Source organism: Equus quagga, chromosome 4, assembly GCF_021613505.1.
Source record: "Equus quagga isolate Etosha38 chromosome 4, UCLA_HA_Equagga_1.0, whole genome shotgun sequence".
Lineage (NCBI taxonomy): Eukaryota > Metazoa > Chordata > Mammalia > Perissodactyla > Equidae > Equus > Equus quagga.
Genome location: NC_060270.1, coordinates 73,455,915 through 73,476,808, shown reverse-complemented (window position 1 = coordinate 73,476,808; position 20,894 = coordinate 73,455,915). Strand labels below are relative to the sequence as shown.

Here is a 20,894-nt window from a genome sequence, read left to right as displayed (position 1 = left end):
GGAGCTACTCAAAGTTTATACCTGCACTGGGACAAACAAGGAAGGGCTACGAGTTTGGAATATTTCTCCCTTGAAACCGAAACTAAGAAAAACACTGTGCAGTGGTCATGGCAAGTTCTCCCCGTGAACGCCAGGTCCAGACAGTGGGCACATAAGGCAGGGTTACCCTCACACCCCAACCTGACGCCAGCTCCTGGGCAGCCCCAGCAGACGAAGCCTCAGGGAGCAGGGCGTTTGTGACTAAACCAAAGGGCTATCTGGAGGCTGTGAACCTACGTTCTTCTCTTACACAGGGACTTGGACAGGGGAACTTACTGAGAGGTCAGCAACAGTCTTGATGGCCTTTTCTTTTCTCTTGAGGAAGTCATCATCCTGTAAGACAAAACAAGGAATAAACAAATCTTGGGCGAAGACTGCAACGCACTGGACTGCTCAGACGTCGGCCCTATAAACCGACTTCCCGTCACTACCTCACCTGAACCAGTCTCAGTTTTCTAACAAACTGGAATACATTCTGCACGGGAAAAAGCTACCGCCTCTGCAGCTGGCTCCAAAACAGAGCTCTATAGTCAGAATAAAAAACGGGGACCACTGAGTGCAGTGGTGACGACAAGTATTCTCATTTCAAATCCTTACGAGCTCGGAAGCCTCAGGCAAGTTACCTAGCCTCTGAGCCTCAGTCTCTCCATCTGTAAAACAGGGACAGAAACACCTATCTCAGGGGGCAGCCATGAGGATTAAAGAGTAGAAGGCAGGTGATGTGCTGGGGCTAGAATGTAGTAAGCATTTCATAGTGATGAGCTATTGTTGTTGTTGTGATTACCTTTCAACTGTTACTCTAAGAATGTTCTAGGCAAGTGGTCTCTTGAAAAGCTTTATATGACTATAGAGAAATATACTCATGTTCTTATAATTTAATAAAAGTTCTGGATCAAGTACCAAAACTGACAGAAAAGGACAAAACCATAGGGGTTTCCACTCAGTGGCCATTTAAAGAGGCAGTTCTAGCGACCCAGGAGGCCCAGTCTCAGTGCTGCCCAGGCAGAGGCAGAGATGCCACACAGGGGGTGGGAGTGCAGGGCAGCCTGTGCGCACTCTGCTCTTTCTAAGTGTGCACCCATGCTCTCAGCTGGACAAGAAAAGAAAATGAGAACACTGACCTCAGGGAGACTGTAGGTCTTCTGGAACTGGGACACAGAGTAGGAGCGGATGTAGTCACCCATCTCTTCTTTTGTTTCTATAGCTCGCTTCACCAGCCACTGCAGAAGAAAGTTAGGAAACGTGAGCCGATGGGGTGAAACACCACTGCGGTGAAGGCCAACTCAGAGATGGCACCACTCATGAACCCAAATCACTGTCCTTGAACTGACCAAGTGACGACAAGCTATCAACACACACTGTCCTATAGGAAAAGCAACCGGCTTAGTGTCTGAGATGCTAAGATCCAGTGGGACCTAGAGGTGAGCAGCTGTGCAGGAGGAGCCTCACTTCAGATCCTCAGGCCTCAGTTTCCCTCTCCATGTAAAGTGAAACTGAGAATGTCAGTTCCTTTCACCTCACAGAGCTACTGTGGGAGCAAATGAAACCACATGTACTAGAGTGCTTTGTAAATACCCGAAAGATAACACAAATGCAGCTATCCCCACAACCACCTGGTTCTAGCGATCGATCTCAGCGTCATTCTTTTTCCTGCTTCTTGCACCACAGACCAGAGAAAGGGGAAGAACCAGAGAGAACCCCTAGTATAACCCTCAACTGACAGATGAAAAAACATCCCCAAACTATTCAGATGTGAGAACAGGGTGTACTGAGTACACAGCCTTGGGCTTCGGGTTAGCTTGGCACTCACAACATTCTCTCTCTCAATCCGCACAATGCTACAAGGTGGCTGGTACTGGCCGCGATGACAGAACCTGAAGCTCAGAGAGACTACGTAACTTGCCCATTGATCCACAGCTAGCAAACCACAAAGCTGGGTGTCACAACTCACAGGCTCTTCCACACCAGAAGACTGGACATATGGGCTTCATTAAATGTTTCCCAGCTCTTTTGGGCTGATGTGCAAAAGGAGGTGTTTTTCCCTACCTAAAACTCCAGTTAATTAAAACACACACATACACACACCCACACCCCATAACCTGTGGAAGATTCCGGTGCTCTGAGGGTAAGAACGCAAAGTCAAATAAGAGCCTTTGTTGTCCTCCCCTGGCTCTTCATTCAATTCCTGTACTACTGAAGAACATTATGGAGGGGGTGCCATCTGTCAGGCTTGCCATTCTCTCTCCAGAGAGAGCCACTACATCTCAAAAGCAGTTTTTGGACAGTAGTTGTGTTTCCCCAAGAGCACAGCCACACGTGGCAAGGTTTAGCTGCCTAGGAAAGCAGACACGTGGCACGCTGCATGGCGCTCCCGCAGGGACAGGAAGAAATGCTTGATCACGGAGGGCAGCCAGCTCCAGGAAAGGACCCGTTTAGGAAGCGGCTGCCCAGGATAGGGGCGGCTGCGAATATCTACATAAGGAACATTCTTTTGTTGTCAGCATCTTCCATTTATTTCCATCACTCCACTCCACCCCATCTCCAAACAACCACCTCAGGCACGGACAAAGCCAGAAGCAGGGGCAGAGGATGAGACCACACTCAGAACTACGGTAGCTCCTAACTCGCACCCCGACCCCAGCACCAGAGCCCCAGACAACTAAGGAGGCTGACACTTGCTCATGTCAATTTGTCTCTGCTTTGCTTTGGATCCACAGATCCAGTTTCTGGTCTTTCATACTTGTTTCCTTTTCCATTAATCAGATCTACCCAGAATTATCACTTGGTGGGATGCTGGAGAGTGTGATCAGATAAGGAAGGAAAAGCATGTTGAGTCATAGGATTCCCACAGACAGTCCAATACTGTTTTGGAGTTCCCAGCATGAAGGGCTGTGGAGGGAACCTCTTGGACAGCAAAGCTCTGCCACAGCTCCCTGGCATTTGAGAAAAATAGCTACCCTCACAGGATACACATCCCACATGGGAGAAAAAGATGTGACCTAGAATACCAATGGCTGGAAGTTAGACCCGTTTTTCTCCCGGCTGGCATTCGGAGTGTGTTACTATAGCTTTGTAAACGGTGTGAACATGGGTGATGAGTCTCGAGCCCCGCACAAGACAACGAGTTCAATGGTTCCCAACTGCTGGTCCGTGACTATCCTTTCACTGGTCTCCAGCAAAACAGGAAAAAACTAGAGGCATGTGGTAAGTTTTTCAGGATGCTAAATGTATTCAATTTGAAGGACTGTCCTTTATTTTAAGATTGGGAGTTAAATGGCTTTTCAGGAAATGATAGAGAAACTAAGAGTAGTTACTTTTAAAAAGGCCCTTGCCTGGCAAAATACAGATGGCAACCATAGGTCAACCTCCATTTTTGCTTTAAAATTTTACTGGTCCATGAAATTAAGAAATCTGGTAACCACCAGCCTAGGCTCTCACATCCAGACAGGAAGCCCCCCAGCATTCAACTCACAACATGGAACATTCACGGACACTCAAAATGCCCAAACCAAATGCAGAAGATCACTTCCTTTTCACCCTCTCCTCATATCTAGACTAGATTCTTTGCCCTCAAAGTTCTAGCATGGGGCTGAGGAAGGTCTAATCACTAGAGATCCAGGCTTTGGGGGAAAAGGCAACAACTTCACAGAATGACAGTGTTGGAGGTTTTAGTAATAACACAGGGGCCCAACTTCCTAGTTTCACAAAAAGGATCAGGTACCGTCCGTCGGCACCAGACAAAAAGTCTAACAAAGATACAAATCAAATTCTGAGTTAACGTCTTGGCCTCAAATCTACAAATTTCATTTACAAATTTACAAATTTCATGGTATTTGATTTGAAGTCTAGTGCCCGGGAAGATTCCCAATAACAGCAACAACAACAGAAACAACTATAACATTTATAAAGCACTTCCTAAAATATGCCAGTCCTTCAGCTAAGTGCTTTACACATATTAACTTACTTAATTCTCATCTGATCAGGTAGGTACTATTATTATTTCTATTTAAGAGATGAGAAATTAAGTCATTTGCCCAAGGTCACACAGGTAGAAAGGGGCAGAGCCTAGATTTGAACCCAGGAAATCTCCAGGGTCCACGCCCTTAACCCCTACACTATATAATCTTAACACAGAATTAGAAGACTTTTCCAGCAAGGGATGCACAGCTTTCTTCTCCGTGGCTGCATGAATGGTGGAGTGGGAAAATACAAGGCCTGGAGACAGGAAGTTTAGACTGGAATCTTTGCTTCTCCACTCACTAGTTCTCTGCCCTTAAGCAAATCAATTATTCCCCTTCTGAGTCTCACTTTCCTCAGATATAAGACTAGGATTATAATAGATGCTTCAAAGAACTGTATTAGGATCAGATGCAAAGTACTGCTCACAGAGGTAGCCAACAAAGGTGAATTCCTTTGCTCCTTCTCTTTTCAAGGAGCCTGGAGGGCAGGCTGAGACACAAGAACCGTACAGTATATATAGTGAGCTTTACACCACAAGCCACTTAATCACAGAGTCTTGGGGAAAGGCAGGGTTCAGACAGGTCTCTCATCAGACATGTAGTCATCAAATAAGGACTGAATGCCTACAAACTGCCAGACATTCTGTAAGGTGCTAGAGAGACAACAGTGAGGATGACAGCCATAGTACCTGTCCTCATGAAGCTTACAGTCTGATGGGAGAGACAGGTAAATAACCAGACACTTGAACATACACGGTTACAAACTGCAGTAACACAGGTTTCCTGTGAAGGAAGGGAATGTGGCCATATGAATAGACAGAGCAAAGGAAACTGTTCTAGATTAGAGGGTCAGGGGAAGCTTTCCTGAGGTTTGGGAGAACTGAGATCTGAATGATGAATATGAATTCAGCGGGTAAGGAGAGAAGAGAACAGCTTTCCAGGCTGAGGGAAAGAACAAAGAAAAGTAAGGAATAAAATGAGACTGGACAGGTCGGAAGACATCAGAGCACGGGGGTGGGCTACAAAGTTCTATCTTTACCACAAGGGCAATGAACAGTGACTGATGGGAACATTCAAAGATTCTAACAGGTGACGCTGTGCAACTAGGGTAGATGGAGTATTGGCAACCTTTTGAGGATGACATCAGGAAACATCATCACATTCTGCTGCCAGCAAATCCATACCACACCCAGGATCTGGGCCAGATGGCCCAAGAGCCAGACGGCCCAAGAGCCAGACCTGTTACAGGAATTCTGACATTCAGAGGACAAGACACCACACAGAGGCTCTCACCTGAATAACAGGAAATATGTGAATAAAATCCATCCCTTGGATCTGGTGGGGCTCCAGCTGGTGGGGACATTGCATCTTTGGCAGGACTGAGACGATTTTCTCTGATAGTGCTCTGTTTGGAAAACACAACAAGCAAAGAGTGAGAACACACTCAGTGGCCCTTAAGACGTCTCTCAAGTCTGGGCAACATGCCAGAAGAATCCAGGGCTTCTCAATGCCAGACCAGTGCCAGACTATGACCAAGTTTCTCCTGGATGACTGCAAAATGAGAAAAATAAACACAATTTAAATGTGAGTGTGTGTGTGCAAGCAAGGCCAAAAAACTTCCTTCATCCTTTAAGATTGTGTTCTTCCTTTTTTATATGAAAATATTTTGTTTCTTTATGAAATTATAGTTATGTTAGAGATACTACCTATTTTTTTAACATCCTTACACGGTAAAATAAAAAGTTATCAGTGCCCCATATTCTTTTGCATTTCATTTTACTGACCTACTTCTTCCAAAAGTCTGTGAACCACTAGGGTCCCACATTAAAAAAATTGTTCTAAATATTATTCAGGCAACAAATAATTACCAGACCCCGTGCCAGGTGACCAGAATATTAAGACAAATCATGAGGTCTCATTCTTAAAAAAATTTGGAGTTCTCTACTCTGGTACAAAAGTATCTTTAAAATAAGAAAATAGCTTTTAAGTTTTTTGATACTCTAAAATTAATCCTAGATTTGGGGGAACCGTGTCTCCTCACTCTTCTCTCCAGAGAAGAGAAACTCTGCGCTTCTCAGGAGGGACACTGATCTGTCTGCAACACCTTGCCTCAGTCCTCCTCCAATGAAATGGCTGGGAGAAGGGGGGAACCGGGCTCCTGAGGTCCCAGACACTCTTCTGCCTCGGTCAGGAGGTAACAGCCTCCCCCTGCTGGGGCGGTTTCTTGGCTCCGCCTGGGCCTGGGCAGGACAGTTTTATGGCAGGAGCGACAGAGGGACTTGTGTGCACATCCATCTCATCACAAACTTAAGCCTCCTTCTTTAATCAGCTGATATTTGATCTCCAACTGTCTGGTTCCTGTTTCTTGTATCTTAACTGGATCAGATTCAAGAGGAGAGAGAAGTTATTTAGTAGGTCTGCTAAACCCCAAGGCCATGGTACACGGACCGGGAACCTTGAGAAACAGCCATGAGGCACAGTCTTACGGGGCCATAGAGAGAAACAGAGACTTCTGGCTCAGCCTACATGGATAGTTTAGGTTATACCCCCATCTAGGACCCTTTAAAAAATCTTAGCCAGTTACAGCAGCTACTGTGGCCTTGTTTACAACTACAGGTCTATTTTCTAATAAATGAAGGCCCTGGTAAATAAGGTTACCAGGTTTTCCTAGATGCTCCAAATTCAACAAGTTTTGGGTCTACCAAAAGTGTTCTCTGTTCAAAGAAATTTTGTGCATCTTTATCTTCCTGCAGTTCCATAATCCTCCCCAGGAGACAGACAGCCTTTGGACCAACATCTAACTCGGGCCTGGCTGAGAGCCATTCTTATCTCACCTGTTCCCCTTAACAGGGTTCAGCCCCTCAGTCATGGCAGGGACTAAGTAATCTAGGGACAAAAGCTGAACGGCTTTCCAGGGAACGGTCCCCAGAGAACACACTCTGAAACCATGTTTATACCAGGAAAGTGGCTTTACAAGGTGGGACCAAGGTTAAACTGCTGAGGGAAACAGTCACCCCCCAGTTCCACTGATCATACGATCAAATGTCAAGTCCAATATGTTAAGAGAAAAAAACAAAACATGGAGAGGGGAAGACTGACACCCCACAGGAGGGAGCATCCACTCCCAGGAGGGACGCCTATGGGAGAACAACTTCACCCCCAGCAGAAACCGGGGAGGCAATTTATCCAAAAGGTCCGAGATGGAAAAGGAAAGTATCATGTGGCTCTCAGCTGCCTGGGGCCCCTCCTTCCTGAGAGCCTGTCTTCTGCCATGAGATGTGTAGCCCGCTCCAGTGGGGAAGTCTGCGGTTGTCTAGCTCTTCCTGGGGCTCCAGTGGGATAGTCTGGTAGGGAAGTATTAACAAACCCATTTGGCAACATATCAAAGTCACTCTCTCTGATAAGCTTTATTTCTATTTTGATTTCCTTCAGACTCCCATGCCCTGTTTCTTTAAAATTTGTCAGGGGAAGAGATGGGTGCTTACTTGGCCCTGCTTCCCAAACTTGAAGCTTAGCAAATGAAGATGATTACCAACTCTGGTTTTGTGTCCTTGCTCAGCGCAGGTCTTAACTACACATGTGGGGCCCACCTTTCCTCATAATTAGATTTTGGTTCAGCGGGAGGAACGCTCCCTCTAGTGGCTACAGGTCTACAGGGCTGCATACAGTCACTGATTGCCTAGAACCATTCAGTAGCTTAAAAACAAGAGGCTGGGACTCCCAACACCATCCAGCCTAACCCTCTACCTTCAGACAAGGTTCTCCCTGGCCACTTCTCAGGGACAGCCTACTCTTCCAGTTCATAAAGGCCCCGAGGGAAGACTGTCTCAGGTCATCTCAGGGTTTACAACCCTCTTAAACCAGCCTCCCAGAAATTACAGTGTACTGAAACAGCTGAAGGCACTATCACTGCCAGGGGTGGGGGTGGGGGAGTGGGGGTGGGGGATGTGGGTGAAACACAGGCAGGCTGGGGGCAGCGGGTAAAAGTCAGAAAGACTTCTTTCAAAAACCCACCATTCCCCATTTGGCTTCTCCCTGGAGCTCAGGGTGAATCCTCTGACTTTCTGAAAATCAGGGAAAATGACAATTGCAGAGGTCACCAGGCAGGTTTCCCAGCCTAAGATTTTAACAGGCCCACCTGTCATTACAGGTTTTAGTTTTAATAAGCGTTAAGTGCACTGTTTCCTCCTCCACTGCAAACAGTTTGAGAGAGAGTGAATTAAACCAGTATCTAAAGTCCAGCTCTATCACCTACTCTGGGACTTGTGGCAAGCCCCCTGGTCCCTCTGGTCCAATACTCCCATCATAACATGAGGGACAATCCATGTCCTATCTATTCAAAGGTTGTCATGAAGATTAAATAACAAAATGTGCGTACAAGTGCTCTGCACACAAGTGACTAGCAAACGTGTGTTGCTGAAATGAACTGTTACAAGCCTAAAATCTCATTTATGGACCTCTGAGCATAGGACCCTGCAGTAAATGGGGCTTTCGGCAGGTTGGGGATGGAGGGTAGAAGCTCATGGAACCCTCGAGCAAGAAGGATCAAGAAGGAGAACAAGGCCCCCAACTGGACACGTACAGAAGACAGCCTGAAAGATACTCATGCCCTCAGGAGGCAAGTGCGCTCCTGAGACAGAGCTGCCTGGCCACCGTCACATCAGCCAGGATGTAGGAAGGCACTGCAGACATAGGCAGCATTAGTCTAAAATGCACCTAACCACAAACTGGGTGGGCAGGAACCCAAAACAGAGAACACATTCCAAATACAAACAGAAAAGATTTTGGGATAGTGCCGTGTGGCTATGACATTTCTCCTATAATGTGATGCCCTGCTGGGAGTCTGGTGGGTCTTTAGTCATGCAAACCCCCGTCCCCAGCTTCGCCCCACAACTACAGTTCATGGCTCTGCACTTAAAAGCTGCACTCTCAAGTACCTACCAGAGAACATAATACATCCTTAACCCCTTTTCCAAACCCTTTGGGGCCAGCTGCATTTCAGAATTCAGAATTGTTTAGAAGTTTGCCCCTTAGTGTACCTAAGGGACATACATTATGCATCATGTAGAACCCCAGTGAAGTCTAGTCCAATACCCTATAATCAAAGAAATTAATATTTCTGTAGCAAAACTCATGAATATTCACATAAGTGGGATCAATAAAGACTATAAATAGCCTTAAATCAGTTCAGGTCATGTTTTGTTTCCAAATAAGTTTTGTATCCACGCTTAAAAAGAAAAAAACCCATTTTCAGTGTTTTTCTTAGATTTCAGAAATATGAATAAGGGATTGAGAAGCTGTATAAAAAACACTATGCTCCAATATCTTTTAAGAGTACTGTCACTGATGGGAAGGTATCATAACCCCCAAGGACACCAAGGTGAAAAAGGGGCTAAGAACCACTGTAAAACTCCAAAGGAATTTAGGAAGGAGAGATACGCAGAATCTAAGAAATAGTAAGACTAGCCCTGAAAGAATGCAATGGAAAGAAGTCCCAGCGCATCAGGGGTGCCACAGGTGTAAGAAGCAATGAGCTCAAATTGGAACAGAAAGAGGCTTCCGTCAAGAGTGTCTTCAAGACAGTGAATCATGTTAGTAAACAGACTGATTAAGAAGCTGGCTCATCTTAGCTACAGATAAAGATATGGGCTTCTTTGTCAACAAGAAAAAAAAGGCAATCAGAAACTCAAGGAAAAAACGTGCATAAATATGAAGTAAATTACTGTGTGCCTGATTTTCAGTGATGCATAAAGGCCATCTCCACTCACTCGGGCCAAGTACCTCAGAATCATCCTCGACTCCCTTCTTAACCCCAAATCCAATCTGTCGAAATCCTGTGGGCCCTACCTTCAGAACAGATCCAGAATCCCACCACTGCCAGCTCACTGTCCAGGCCACCACCTGCGCCTGTGAGGATGACGACAACGCGCTCAAGTCTCCCAGATTCCACCGTCACCCCCTGAATTCAGTAATCAGAGGGGTCCTTCTACAACAAAGAACAGACGAGGCTCCTCTTCTCTCAAAGCCCACCAGGGATATCCTATCTCACCCAGAGTAAACCCAAGTCCTCATGTTGACCTGCAAGGCCCTACTTGATCTGGCCCCCATGACCTCTCTGCACCTGCCTCCTAGCGCCACCTCCTCCTCACTCCACTCCAGGCAACCTTCTGCTGAGGCCTTCACACTGGCAGTTCCCTTTGCCTAGAAGACTCTCCCCTCAAGTCTTAGCCCTGATATCATCTACTCAATAAGGTCTACACCGACTCAAAACTGCAACTGCCTCCTACCCTGTGTCCCTCCTCATACTTCTTCCCACGTTTAATTTTTTCCATACATTACTTCTTTTTTTTTCCCCTTTTTGCTGAGGAAGATTCTCCCTGAGCTAACATCTGGTACCAACCTTCCTCTACTTTGTATGTGGGTCGTTGCCACAGCATGGCCACCAACAAGCGATGTAGGTCCAGGATCCAAACCCGGGCCACCGAAGCGGAGCATGCCGAACTTAAACCACTAGGCCACAAGGCTGGCCCCTAGATACATTACTTCTATATATAGTTTACTTATTTGCTAAATTAGTTGTTTATGGTCTATCTCCTCCAATAGACTCTAAGCTCCAGGAGGGCAGACATTTTTCATTAATGTATCCAAAGTACCCAGAATAATGCCTGACACATAGCAGGGGCTCAACAAATATTTGCTGAGTCAATGAATAAATGAAAAGAGATTCTTTTGACTGTGATATTTTGAATATTCCCCTTTAAACAGCACCATTATGGTCCAGATTACATTTCCTTTTCTTGGACCCCATCACAATTCTTAGTTCTTTTCTTTTCAGGGGAAGATTGGCCCTGAGCTAACATCTGCTGCCAATCCTCTTCTTTTTGCTGAAGAAGACTGGCCCTGAGCTAACATCCGTGCCCATCTTCCTCTACTTTATACAAGGGACACCTGCCTCAGCATGGTTTGACAAGCAGTGCATAGGTCCACACCTGGGATCTGAAGCAGTGAACCCTGGCCGCTGAAGCAGAGCGTGCGAACTTAATCGCTGCGCCACCAGGCCAGCCCCAATTCTTAGTTCTTATTGTAAACACTGCTTATAGATTTACTTTTAGAATCTACCTGTAGATAAAGCATGGACAATTTAATTGCTATTATAGAAGACACTATAAATATGATACACTGAACATTATAAAAGTTTTTTTTGATGGTGTATGGAGGCTGAAAGGTAGAAGGAAAGACAGAGATATGAAAACATCTACTCTACGTCGTTAGGAACCAGGAGAAACTATACTATATTAACGTGTCAAGAAATAGAAGCTTAAGTAGATTAAAATTATACAAGTAATCAGAGAAAAACAGATAATGATGACAAGACTGGAAGACGAAGGGAAGGTAGTGAGCAGTCCAGGTGAGCTGATTTCCTCCGCCCATCAAACCTGAATGAAACAGAGTGCATACACAGTTGGAGACGGAGAAGTGACTTCTCTGAAGGATCTAAAACCTAAACAGTCAAAGATGATTCTCTCCAGGGAATAAAACTGGGCTGTAGAATGGGAAGGGGGACAGACATCAGCTGTATATTGTGTTCCCTTTGGCAGTATTTGAATTTTTTTTCTAGCTTCATGGATGTAACACCTACATAATAGAAGAAAAAAAACACAATGAAAATCCACCTCTGGATTCAGCCCAATCAGCACAGAGCAGCCCACACACCTGGACTGCCTCCCCGGGAAGGACTCTGCACTGTAGGTCGCTGGATGCGATGCCACAGTCCCGGAACGACATTAGAGACGTAGAGCCCTGCTACTCACGGCTGGGCACCAATGAGCACAGTGTCACAGACAACAATATGTCCTCTCTAATGAGGAGCCAAGGGATGTCCTTTGGTCTTAGTATTAAGACTTTTGGTGATTCTGTGGGACTGATTTTTTCTTCTACTGAATGGAAACTGTGAATTGCGTATGTTGTCATGTATTTCTCTCTTCATTAGCTGCCAGAAAGCTTAGAGACAAATCTGTGGCCCACCCTTAGGAAAACAAGGCATTTTGTGGCCTATCACAAATGTGGCAGCCTTGTCCCCAATTCTATTTTCTCTCTTCTTGCTTTGCTTAGCCTTCGCTTCGCCTTCCCATTACTACTGCTTCATGTGCATATTTGTGAACATCTTCAATCCATTTGGAAGTGTTTTTTCTTGGCGGAGGATAAGGCTTCAGCAAAATGAAAAGATAAATCACAAACATACAGATCAGGGATCACAAATCCTTCTTCTTAGAGATAAGGGAACTGAGGCCTGCCCAAGGTCACACAGCGGCCAACTGGCAGGGCGGGGCAGAACGGGGATGCTAGATGGTCTAATGAAATCACCAAGCCCCTGGGGAGCTATGGAAGACTAGGCGGGGTACCCTCCGGTGAAATCTCTAGCAAGGAGCCCATGCTGCCTTCTCTGGATGACAAAGTGAGGCTCTGCCTCACACAGAGGCAATGGGGATGGAAAGAGTCTCCTTTCTCCATCCTATTCAACTTCCATCCAAATTAATTGCCTTGGAAACAGAGATAATCTAAGCAGTCACTAGAAACTCTGATGAAGGAAAAGTATCAGAGCTGCTGAACATCACTAACCATCAGGGAAATGCAAATCAAAACTACAACGAGATGTCATCTCATATCTGCTAGAACGGTTATCAGCAAAAAGACAAGAAATAACAAGTGTTGGTGAAGATATGGAGAAAAGGGAACCCCTGTACACAGCCGGTGGGAATATAAATTGGTGCAGCCACCATGGAAAACAGTATGGAGGTTCCTCAAAAAATTAAAAATAGAACTACCATATGATCTAGCAATTCCACTTTTGGGTACATATCCAGAGAAAACAAAATCACCATCTCAAAGAAATATTTGTATCCTTATGTTCATTGCAGCGTTATTCACGATAGCCAAGATTTGGAAACAACCTAAGTGTCCATCCATGGACAAATGGATAAAAACGGTGTGGTGTATGTGTGTGTGAGTGCGTGCATTATATATATATATATACACACAAGCGAACACTATTCAGCCGTTAAAAGGGAGAAAATCCTGCCATTTGCGACAACATGGCTGGACCTTGGGGGCATTATGTTGAGTGAAATAAGTCAGAAAGAGAAAGGCAAATACTGTATGATCTCCCTTAAATGTGGAATCTCAAATAACTGAACTCACAGAAACCGAGAATAGATGGGTGGTTGCCAGAGGCAGGGGGTGAGGCGTGGGGGAATTGAGTGGAGGCAGTCAAGAGGGACAAACTTCCAGTTAATAAGATAAATAAGTTCTTGGGATGTCATGCACAGGAAGGTAACTATAGTTAACAATAATATATCATATATTTGAAAGTTGCTAAGAGAGAGATCTTAAAAGTTTTTATTGCAAGACAAAAAATTTGTAACTATGTAAGGTGATGGATGTTAACTAAAACTTGTGTTAATCATTTCACAATACATACGTATATCAAATCATTACATTGTACACCTTAAACTAATATAATGTTATATACCAATTATATCTCAAGAAAACTGGAGGGAAAAAGTTAAAAAACAAGGGGGCTGGCCCAACAGCATAGTGGTTAAGCTGGGTGCACTCTGCTTTGGTGGCTGGGGTTCACAGGTTCAGATCCCAGGTGCAGACCTACACCACTTACCAGTCATGCTGTGGCAGCAAACCACATATAAAATAGAGGAAGACTGGCACAGATGTTATCTCAGGGCCAATCTTCCTCAAGCAAACAAAGAGGAAGACTGGGAAGAGAGGTTAGCTCAGGGTGAATCTTCTTCAGCGAAAAAACATAAACCAAACAAAAAGAGCAAATGTTAGAAACAGCCTGAACATTAAATGACTCTTAGATGCTAGCTGTGACTTTGGCTTCTATCAGCTTCAGTTTCACAATCTGTAAAACCGTGATAACACCTGTTGTTATGAAAATTAAAATAAAATACATAAAGCATCTAGCAGAACTTTCAACTCATAGTAGGCAATCAAAATTAGCTCCCTTCCCCCCTTTAGGTTCTCCCATGGCAAACCAGGATAACTTACATTTTTTGACCTATTGTAGAGTTTTCCTGAAAGAGCAAATCAACGTCTATGTCAAAGTTGCATGTGGTAATGCACCAAGTCATTCCTCCTACTACCTGCAAGACAGAAAGAAAATATCTCTTTTCTCTTTCTAGTTTGGGGAGAGGAGAAAAGTAGAAGGCAGAAAAAATATAAGTAGTTCTTACAGACTCAGTGAACATACAAAATTACATATCTTTAGAGAGAGAGTATATGTGTCCTTCTGACTCCATCAACTATAATTCATTGAAGACAGCACTGCTGAATAAAACTTTCTGCAATGATGGATATGTTCCATATCTGCATTGTTCAACATAGTAGCTACTAGCCACATGCGGTTACTGGTCACTTAGAATGTGGCTAGTGTGACTGAGAAATTAAGCTTTCATTACTAAATGGACATACCATTCACAGGTCCTTTTTATACTGAAGGGGACAGACATTAACTCTCAGCCAAGAGAAGTCTTAATTCAATTTCAGGCAAATGCCAGACTGCAGAAGAATTATGTGTTTTATAGACCAGATATGTGAGTAGCAAGGCTGACATTCTGTGACTCATTACTTAATTTCCATGTATCTTATTTTTTCCATCTACCTAAACGCAATGAGAATCCCTGCTCTACTTTTCTTGCAAGATTTCTCTGAGATGCAAATGAGATGAAGGCTAAAAATCCATGTTGCAACACAATCCTTAAGGTACAGCTTGATGTTAGAAAAAACAATAGTGAATCTTCTCCCTGGCTGTTTTAGACCCTTGTGAGATGCCTAATAAACACAGATTCGAGGCCCCAGCCCAGACCTAACTAACCAGAATTTCAATGGGTGAGGCCTGGACATCTGTATTGTGAAACAATCCACAGCGATTCTGCTATGTGTAGCCAGGACTGTGGCCCACTGGCTCACTCAACACTTTCTTCTACCAGGAAGCTTTCCTGGCCTGCTCTGTCTGATCTGGATGCTTCATTTCTGTGCACAGTTCACTGCAGCACTTATTGCATCATGCCATCCATTCTATGAGTGTTGGTCTACTTGTCTCTCTTCCCTATTCCATAGAAATCGGGCTCTGAGTACAGGGCCTTCGTCTTATCTCGGTGCCCTCGACACCTATTACTATGCCTTGTACATAACAATTGTTCAAGGTTCTGCTGAATTAAAAAATTTCATCCTGTAGTGACTTCTCCCTCTTCCAAACTCAGCATTTACCATCCATAGAACATCTGGCAATTGTCTGTGAGCACACTGACTTTGGAAAACTCCTTACTAACTCAGATTATTTTATCATACACAAGCTTTACCTCACCACCCAAACTATAACTTCCTTCAAAGGATGAACTATTACTTTTGCCTCTTTGCACTTCCCAAAGCTTTGTACATACAAAAGGAATTCAAGGCGTCTCTACTGATATATTGTTATTTCCTTTTAAAAGGACATTTGAACACTTCCATAAGGAATCTGAATCAAGGAGAAATGGAAACGTGCACTTCGACAAAGTAAAAACAGAATCTCTTCCTCTCTTTTTCTCTGCTATGATTAACCATGCCATCTTGACAAAAGACAGCCTAATGGTTAGGAAGAGTTCCTCTTACCTTGTCAAAAGGTGACAAGCCTTTAATTCTTGCCCTGAAATACCCAGCTGCAACCAAGAGCTCCAAAATTTCAGTCAACTTGACATTTTGTTCTTCATCTTCTCTTGTTTCTACCTAAAAAAAAAAGTAAAAGTTAGGCTAGTAAAAGCTACTTTGAATAAAGGAAAACCAGGTACATCCCCCGATGCCACAAGCTCATTGCCAAGAAGCAGGTGACACCTGGCTGTATCACTGTATTCATGCAGGAGCACGGGGACACAGTGCTGCCAGAGTTGCAAAGAACAGGGTCCCCAGGCCTCAACAAGCTGTTAATCATCATAGGTGGGGAGAAGATACACACAGATAGTACAGACTTTTCCTCAGGTGCCAAAGGAACCCAGGGGAAAGGAAGATCACAGCATGTAGCCTCCCTATGCTAACACATGGTTTACTTGATAGGCTTCTTGACTAGATTATAAGCTCCTTATTGACAAGAACAAGGTGCGTTTTTTTTTTTTTTGAGGAAGATTAGCTGTAAGCTAACAACTGTGCCAATCTTCTTCTACTTTCTATGTGGACTGCTGCCACAGCATGGCTGACAAGTGGTGTAGGTCCACGCCCGAGATCCAAACCCATGAACCCAGGCCGCCAAAGCGGAGCACACCAAACTTAACCACCACACCATGGGGCCAGTCGCTCTGCACTTCTCTTTTTGATCTCTAAAGCACATGGAAGGAAGGCTTTCAACCCAGATATATTAAAGGGCGATTATTTCCACATAAAAGGATTGCCTTAAAATAATAAATTCACCTAATATATTTAAATAGGAATTTGATTTAAAAATTTTAATTATATTCTACCTTCACTCCCAGGTGTTTATCTACAAATTAAATATATCTAAATACTCTAGTACTTTTGCCTCCCTTTACTTTCATGAACTGTGACTTTCACACTTCCATTATTGCAGAAAATCAGAAACCACTCTCTATAAAACAGCACCAACGGATCCTGGTTCAAATCCTCGTACCCACCTCTGCCTACTCCCTTACGTCACAGGCCTGTTAAATCTTCCTTTACCATGCACCTCATGCTTATCCTCCCTCCCCTGTTTACACTTCACGCCAGGACTATTGCAACTGCCTCTCAACCTTTCTTCCCTGTTAATTTGTTTTGCTCATTCCTTCTTAAATCCCAGCTTTCACATCATCTCACTTTAGCTCACCCCCCCTGCCCTCATCATTAATGCACCATACACTTTCTATAAGATAAACTCCAACTGTCTTGGTTTGGCATTCAGATCTCTGGCCATAACTTATTCTTTTGGCTTCGTCCTTTACCTCCTCCCAAAACAATCCACACATGGCTATGGCCAACCTAGGCAAGCACTGCTCATTCCCATTTCTTCACTGTTCACACCACCCCCCTTCTCCTGATATTCCCTAACCACCAAGAAACCACCTTCAAATTCCAGCTCCTATTCAACACCAACTGACAAATACAGCCCGACATGGTCATTCCCCTGCATTTCTATTTTATTTATAGTCCATGCCATTCATACAATTAAGTATCAACCTACACTGAGTGGCGTGTCTGGTGTTAATGTACATGCTTGTCTTTCTAACTGGACTATTAGCTGGTTCAGGAGAGGACTATAAATTATTCACCCATGTTTACTCCTCTGCTCTGAAACAGCACTAGCCTCAAAGGACACACTTATTAAACACGGAATGATGTGCTCAATCATTACATAAAGTGCATGACCTAAGCCAGTCATGGATTAACAAAATGTCTCCACAGTATGACACTGACAATGGAAATTCCAGTTTATCTTGAAGCACTAACTGCCAGGAGAGGGAGCACACATATTAACATACAGTTGAACATGGAATTGCTGAAGTGACAGATCATCCCTGCGATGGGAGGTGGTAGAGGTGACTGCCTGGCACAACTGCTCATTTGACTCCTCTCCCTCTCTCAAATGACCCTGATCCAGCCTATCAGAGATTCTGAAGGTCAGCATTCACTGATTCCTAATGCACGCGCAAAAAGAAAGTAATATTAACTATTCACACCTTTTCTTCCTTCACAAAAGATCCGGGATGGTTGAGAAATATCTACAGGTGGAGAAATCCAAAGAAAAGAGAAGGTAAAGAGTAGTATGGGTCACAAAGATAGAGTAGAAAAAGAAAATGGGCTGATATAAGTATTGTCTGGAAACTCTTGGCATGTAAAACAGAAACCCTTCATTTGTTCAATCATCATTTATCATGAAAACACTTCCAAAAAGAGGACAATCCATTACAGGAGGACCACCTCTGTTTCAGTTTGTACCTAATGAGCACCCACTGGCCACCGTACAGCAGACGCATGGCCCATGCCTCTCGTCCACTCACCCCCAAAATGGAGAAGTGGACTTGCGCAATCTAATCTGTGAAATAAGTTTTTGGCACAAGACCCAGAGTGAGAATGCTAATACAACTCCAACTTCACCTCACAGATTAACACTGAAACAAAATGGAAAAGGGCCACTGACTAACACACAGGGAATGAAAGAATACCCTCTCTCAAAGCAGTAAAAAGTCACCAGGCTGGTTAATACATCTACTTGTTGAAACTAAAATTCTGACAAAGAGGAATGACTGTGAGCTCTTAAACCAGGCACACTGAAGTTTCAATTGCCCTCTACTGTATTCAGGTAAGCTGGAAAGCAAGGCTAGGTCTAGCCACCTTTCTGTCCTTCACATACACACAGTAATGGGTTTAAAAAATTGAATTTAATAGGTTAACAGGACTAGTATCAGCTTAACAACACAGACGATCCATATTCATATGTACTGGTCTTTGAACTGAATGATAATCATTTGATTATATTCACCCTGTCTGCTTCCTATTTGCCAGGAACTGTCTTAGGCTCTTGAGAAGTGACACATCAGACCCAGCCCCCAGCAGTCAGAGAAGGGTTTAACAAAGGACACAGAGGAGCAGGCTACCTTTCATTTTACAAAGAACCCCACTGGTAGTACTGTGGACACTGAATGGGAGAGATTTAAGACAGAATCTGAGAGAGCAGACAGGAATCTGCAGCAAAAGGCCAGGCAAAAACTTGATGAGAGCCTAGAACAAACAAGTGGCAGAAAAGAAATATTAAATCAAACATTACAGTACAGATTGCAATCTTCACAATCCTCGTCCCATCAAAGCAACTTGGATGTAAGGTTTGACCTAATACAAGGATTCTGAACATGTTACACTTCTGTGTGTGTGTGTGTGTGTGTGTGTGTGAGCGAGTTTGAGTTGAGAGAGAAAGACTGGCCCTGAGCTAACATCTGCTGCCAATCTTCCTCTTTCTGCTTGAGGAGAAGCAAACTTTTCCAGCGTTGCTTGACGAGTGGCACTAGGTCTGCGCCTGGGATCCCAACCGGCGAACTTCGGGCCACCGAAGAGGAGCGCCCAAACCCAACCACTACCCCACCGGGCTGCCCCCTCCCCCTAGTTACACTTCTTAGGTTTTCTTAAGATAACAACAAACTGGATTTGCATTCTGGCAGCACACACTGACAGATAAGTCTGTCCTTCCACTGCGATATCCCCAGCTTTTATGCACAGAACAGTGACCCCTCAACTCGTGGGTACTTGAGGGATGAAAGAAATGAGGATTTGGGTGTGAGGGGGCAGAGAAGCAAGAATAGCCACAGGCAAACTGTGAAGAGACCACTCACCACGTCAAGGAATGAGTCCCCCTGCCAAAGGCCTGCTTCAGAACCTTAGGAAGGGGATAGAGGAGCTGTGTGGATTCCATTTCTTTCAAGAATCTAGTAAACTAGACTAGCTTTCGGAAGAGAAGACAGGTGCAACCCACCCAGCTAAGTGATGCTTGCAGCCAAACGGAAATGCACTTTCCTCCCCTTTATTCCCAGGCAATGTGGAAACCCGGAAACCATTGATGATCCCGTCCCGAGGAGATACTTAATAACAACTGGAAGGAAAGGCACCCGCCGTCTCCTGCAGAAGCAGCCACGTTTCCGCCCGGCGCTCCGTCCCCGGCCCCACAGCACCACTGGAGAGCACGTCGCCACCGTGGCCAGCACCCAAGATGCGCCCAGCTCCCAAACTTCCTCCTGCCGCCCGGCCCGGCGTGCGGGGAAACGCAGAGCGGCTCTCCCTCCCACACCATGGCGCGTGGGGCTGGCCGCCCGGACCCCGTGGGCCCCGCGGGGCGGCGGCAGGGGCCACAAGGTCAACGCCCGTTGCACAAGCCGAGCGCGGACCGTCCCAGCGCGCGTCTCGTGACTCCCGGGCACAGCCGCCCCAGCCCTCCCGGCGAGCCCTTGAAACCGCCCGGGAGAGCGTGAGGGCTGCGTCGGGGCAGTTACTGGGCTGGGAACGCCACCTCCGTCGCAGGAGACCCTGCCGCGGTTGAAGTGTGCGCGCGCCCACGACCACGCTGGGGGCCAGCTCGGTTGGGCGCGCAGGGCGGGTGCTCCCCGCGGAGACACACCTGAGCAAGGGGGCGGGGCGCCCCAAACGCAGCCCGGGCCCCGCTCTGCCCGTTCCGGCGGGCTCGGCCCTCTCTCAAAATCGCGGACGTGCCAGAGAGAGGGGTCTTACCTCCGGGAGACCTTGGCCCTCTGGCCCTTTGGGCAACCCCATGATCCAGTCGGACTGACGAGCGGCTGCGGCAGCGAAGACTGCGGAGCACCCGCAGGAAGCCGTCCCCAGCCGCGGAGCTGCTACCGGGGTGGAGTGCAAAGCGGCAACTTCCTCCGCTACCGCCGCCGCCGGCCCCAGCAGGGAGCGCCACGGCCCGGCGGAGCATGCGCGCTGGGGCGGGAGCGCGGCGCGACTGCGCCTGCGCGAGGGCAGCCCCGGGTAAAGCTGGGACAAGCTGGGACTGGCCGGGACGCCAGAGCTCCTCTCCGGTGACGGTGTGAGGGCCGACGTTTGCTGGAGCTTCGCGCCCGGGCCCTGCATTTTTCTCCGAGGTGCTTTGTAAAAGGGACTATTCCTTCATCTCGGGGAAATTTTGCATCATGGCTTCCCTTTCTGCTTTTCACGGGCATCGTCTGCCCTCTCCATGAGACGAACTTCCGAAGCCCCCTCGCTCTCGGCTCGGAGTCCGAACACGAATGAGTTTGGGGATTTCGGAGACCCTGTCCCGCTTCTAGCTGAATTGGGGTGTCCCCTGACTACCGCACACTTGGGCAAACTTCTCCATAAACGGACCAGGGAACGCAGCCCCCGAGAAAG

General features: G+C 45.8%; 1 protein-coding gene across 1 annotated transcript; it reads right to left on the bottom strand.

Moving 5' to 3' along the window:
- Nucleotides 1-265: 265 nt before the first annotated feature.
- CCDC93 (coiled-coil domain containing 93) lies at nucleotides 266-20,618 on the bottom strand. The gene is made up of 6 exons (XM_046659851.1): nucleotides 20,256-20,618; nucleotides 15,669-15,782; nucleotides 14,064-14,158; nucleotides 5,292-5,403; nucleotides 1,161-1,259; nucleotides 266-372 (listed from the first exon to the last, which is right to left on the bottom strand). Exons 1-6 carry the CDS (start codon nucleotides 20,616-20,618, stop codon nucleotides 286-288), a joined length of 870 nt encoding a protein of 289 aa, XP_046515807.1. The 3' UTR covers nucleotides 266-285.
- Between the last annotated feature and the right edge of the window lie 276 nt (nucleotides 20,619-20,894).

What these genes read in the sequence shown, in the direction of transcription:
- CCDC93 (XM_046659851.1), bottom strand. Translation starts at nt 20,618, where the DNA reads ATGCAGGGCCCGGGCGCGAAGCTCCAGCAAACGTCGGCCCTCACACCG. An exon ending in AGGGCCAAGGTCTCCCGGAG is followed by an intron (nt 15,783 to 20,255) that starts GTAAGACCCCTC and finishes TTTTTTTTTTAG; the next exon opens with GTAGAAACAAGAGAAGATGA. An exon ending in GCTTGTCACCTTTTGACAAG is followed by an intron (nt 14,159 to 15,668) that starts GTAAGAGGAACT and finishes TCTGTCTTGCAG; the next exon opens with GTAGTAGGAGGAATGACTTG.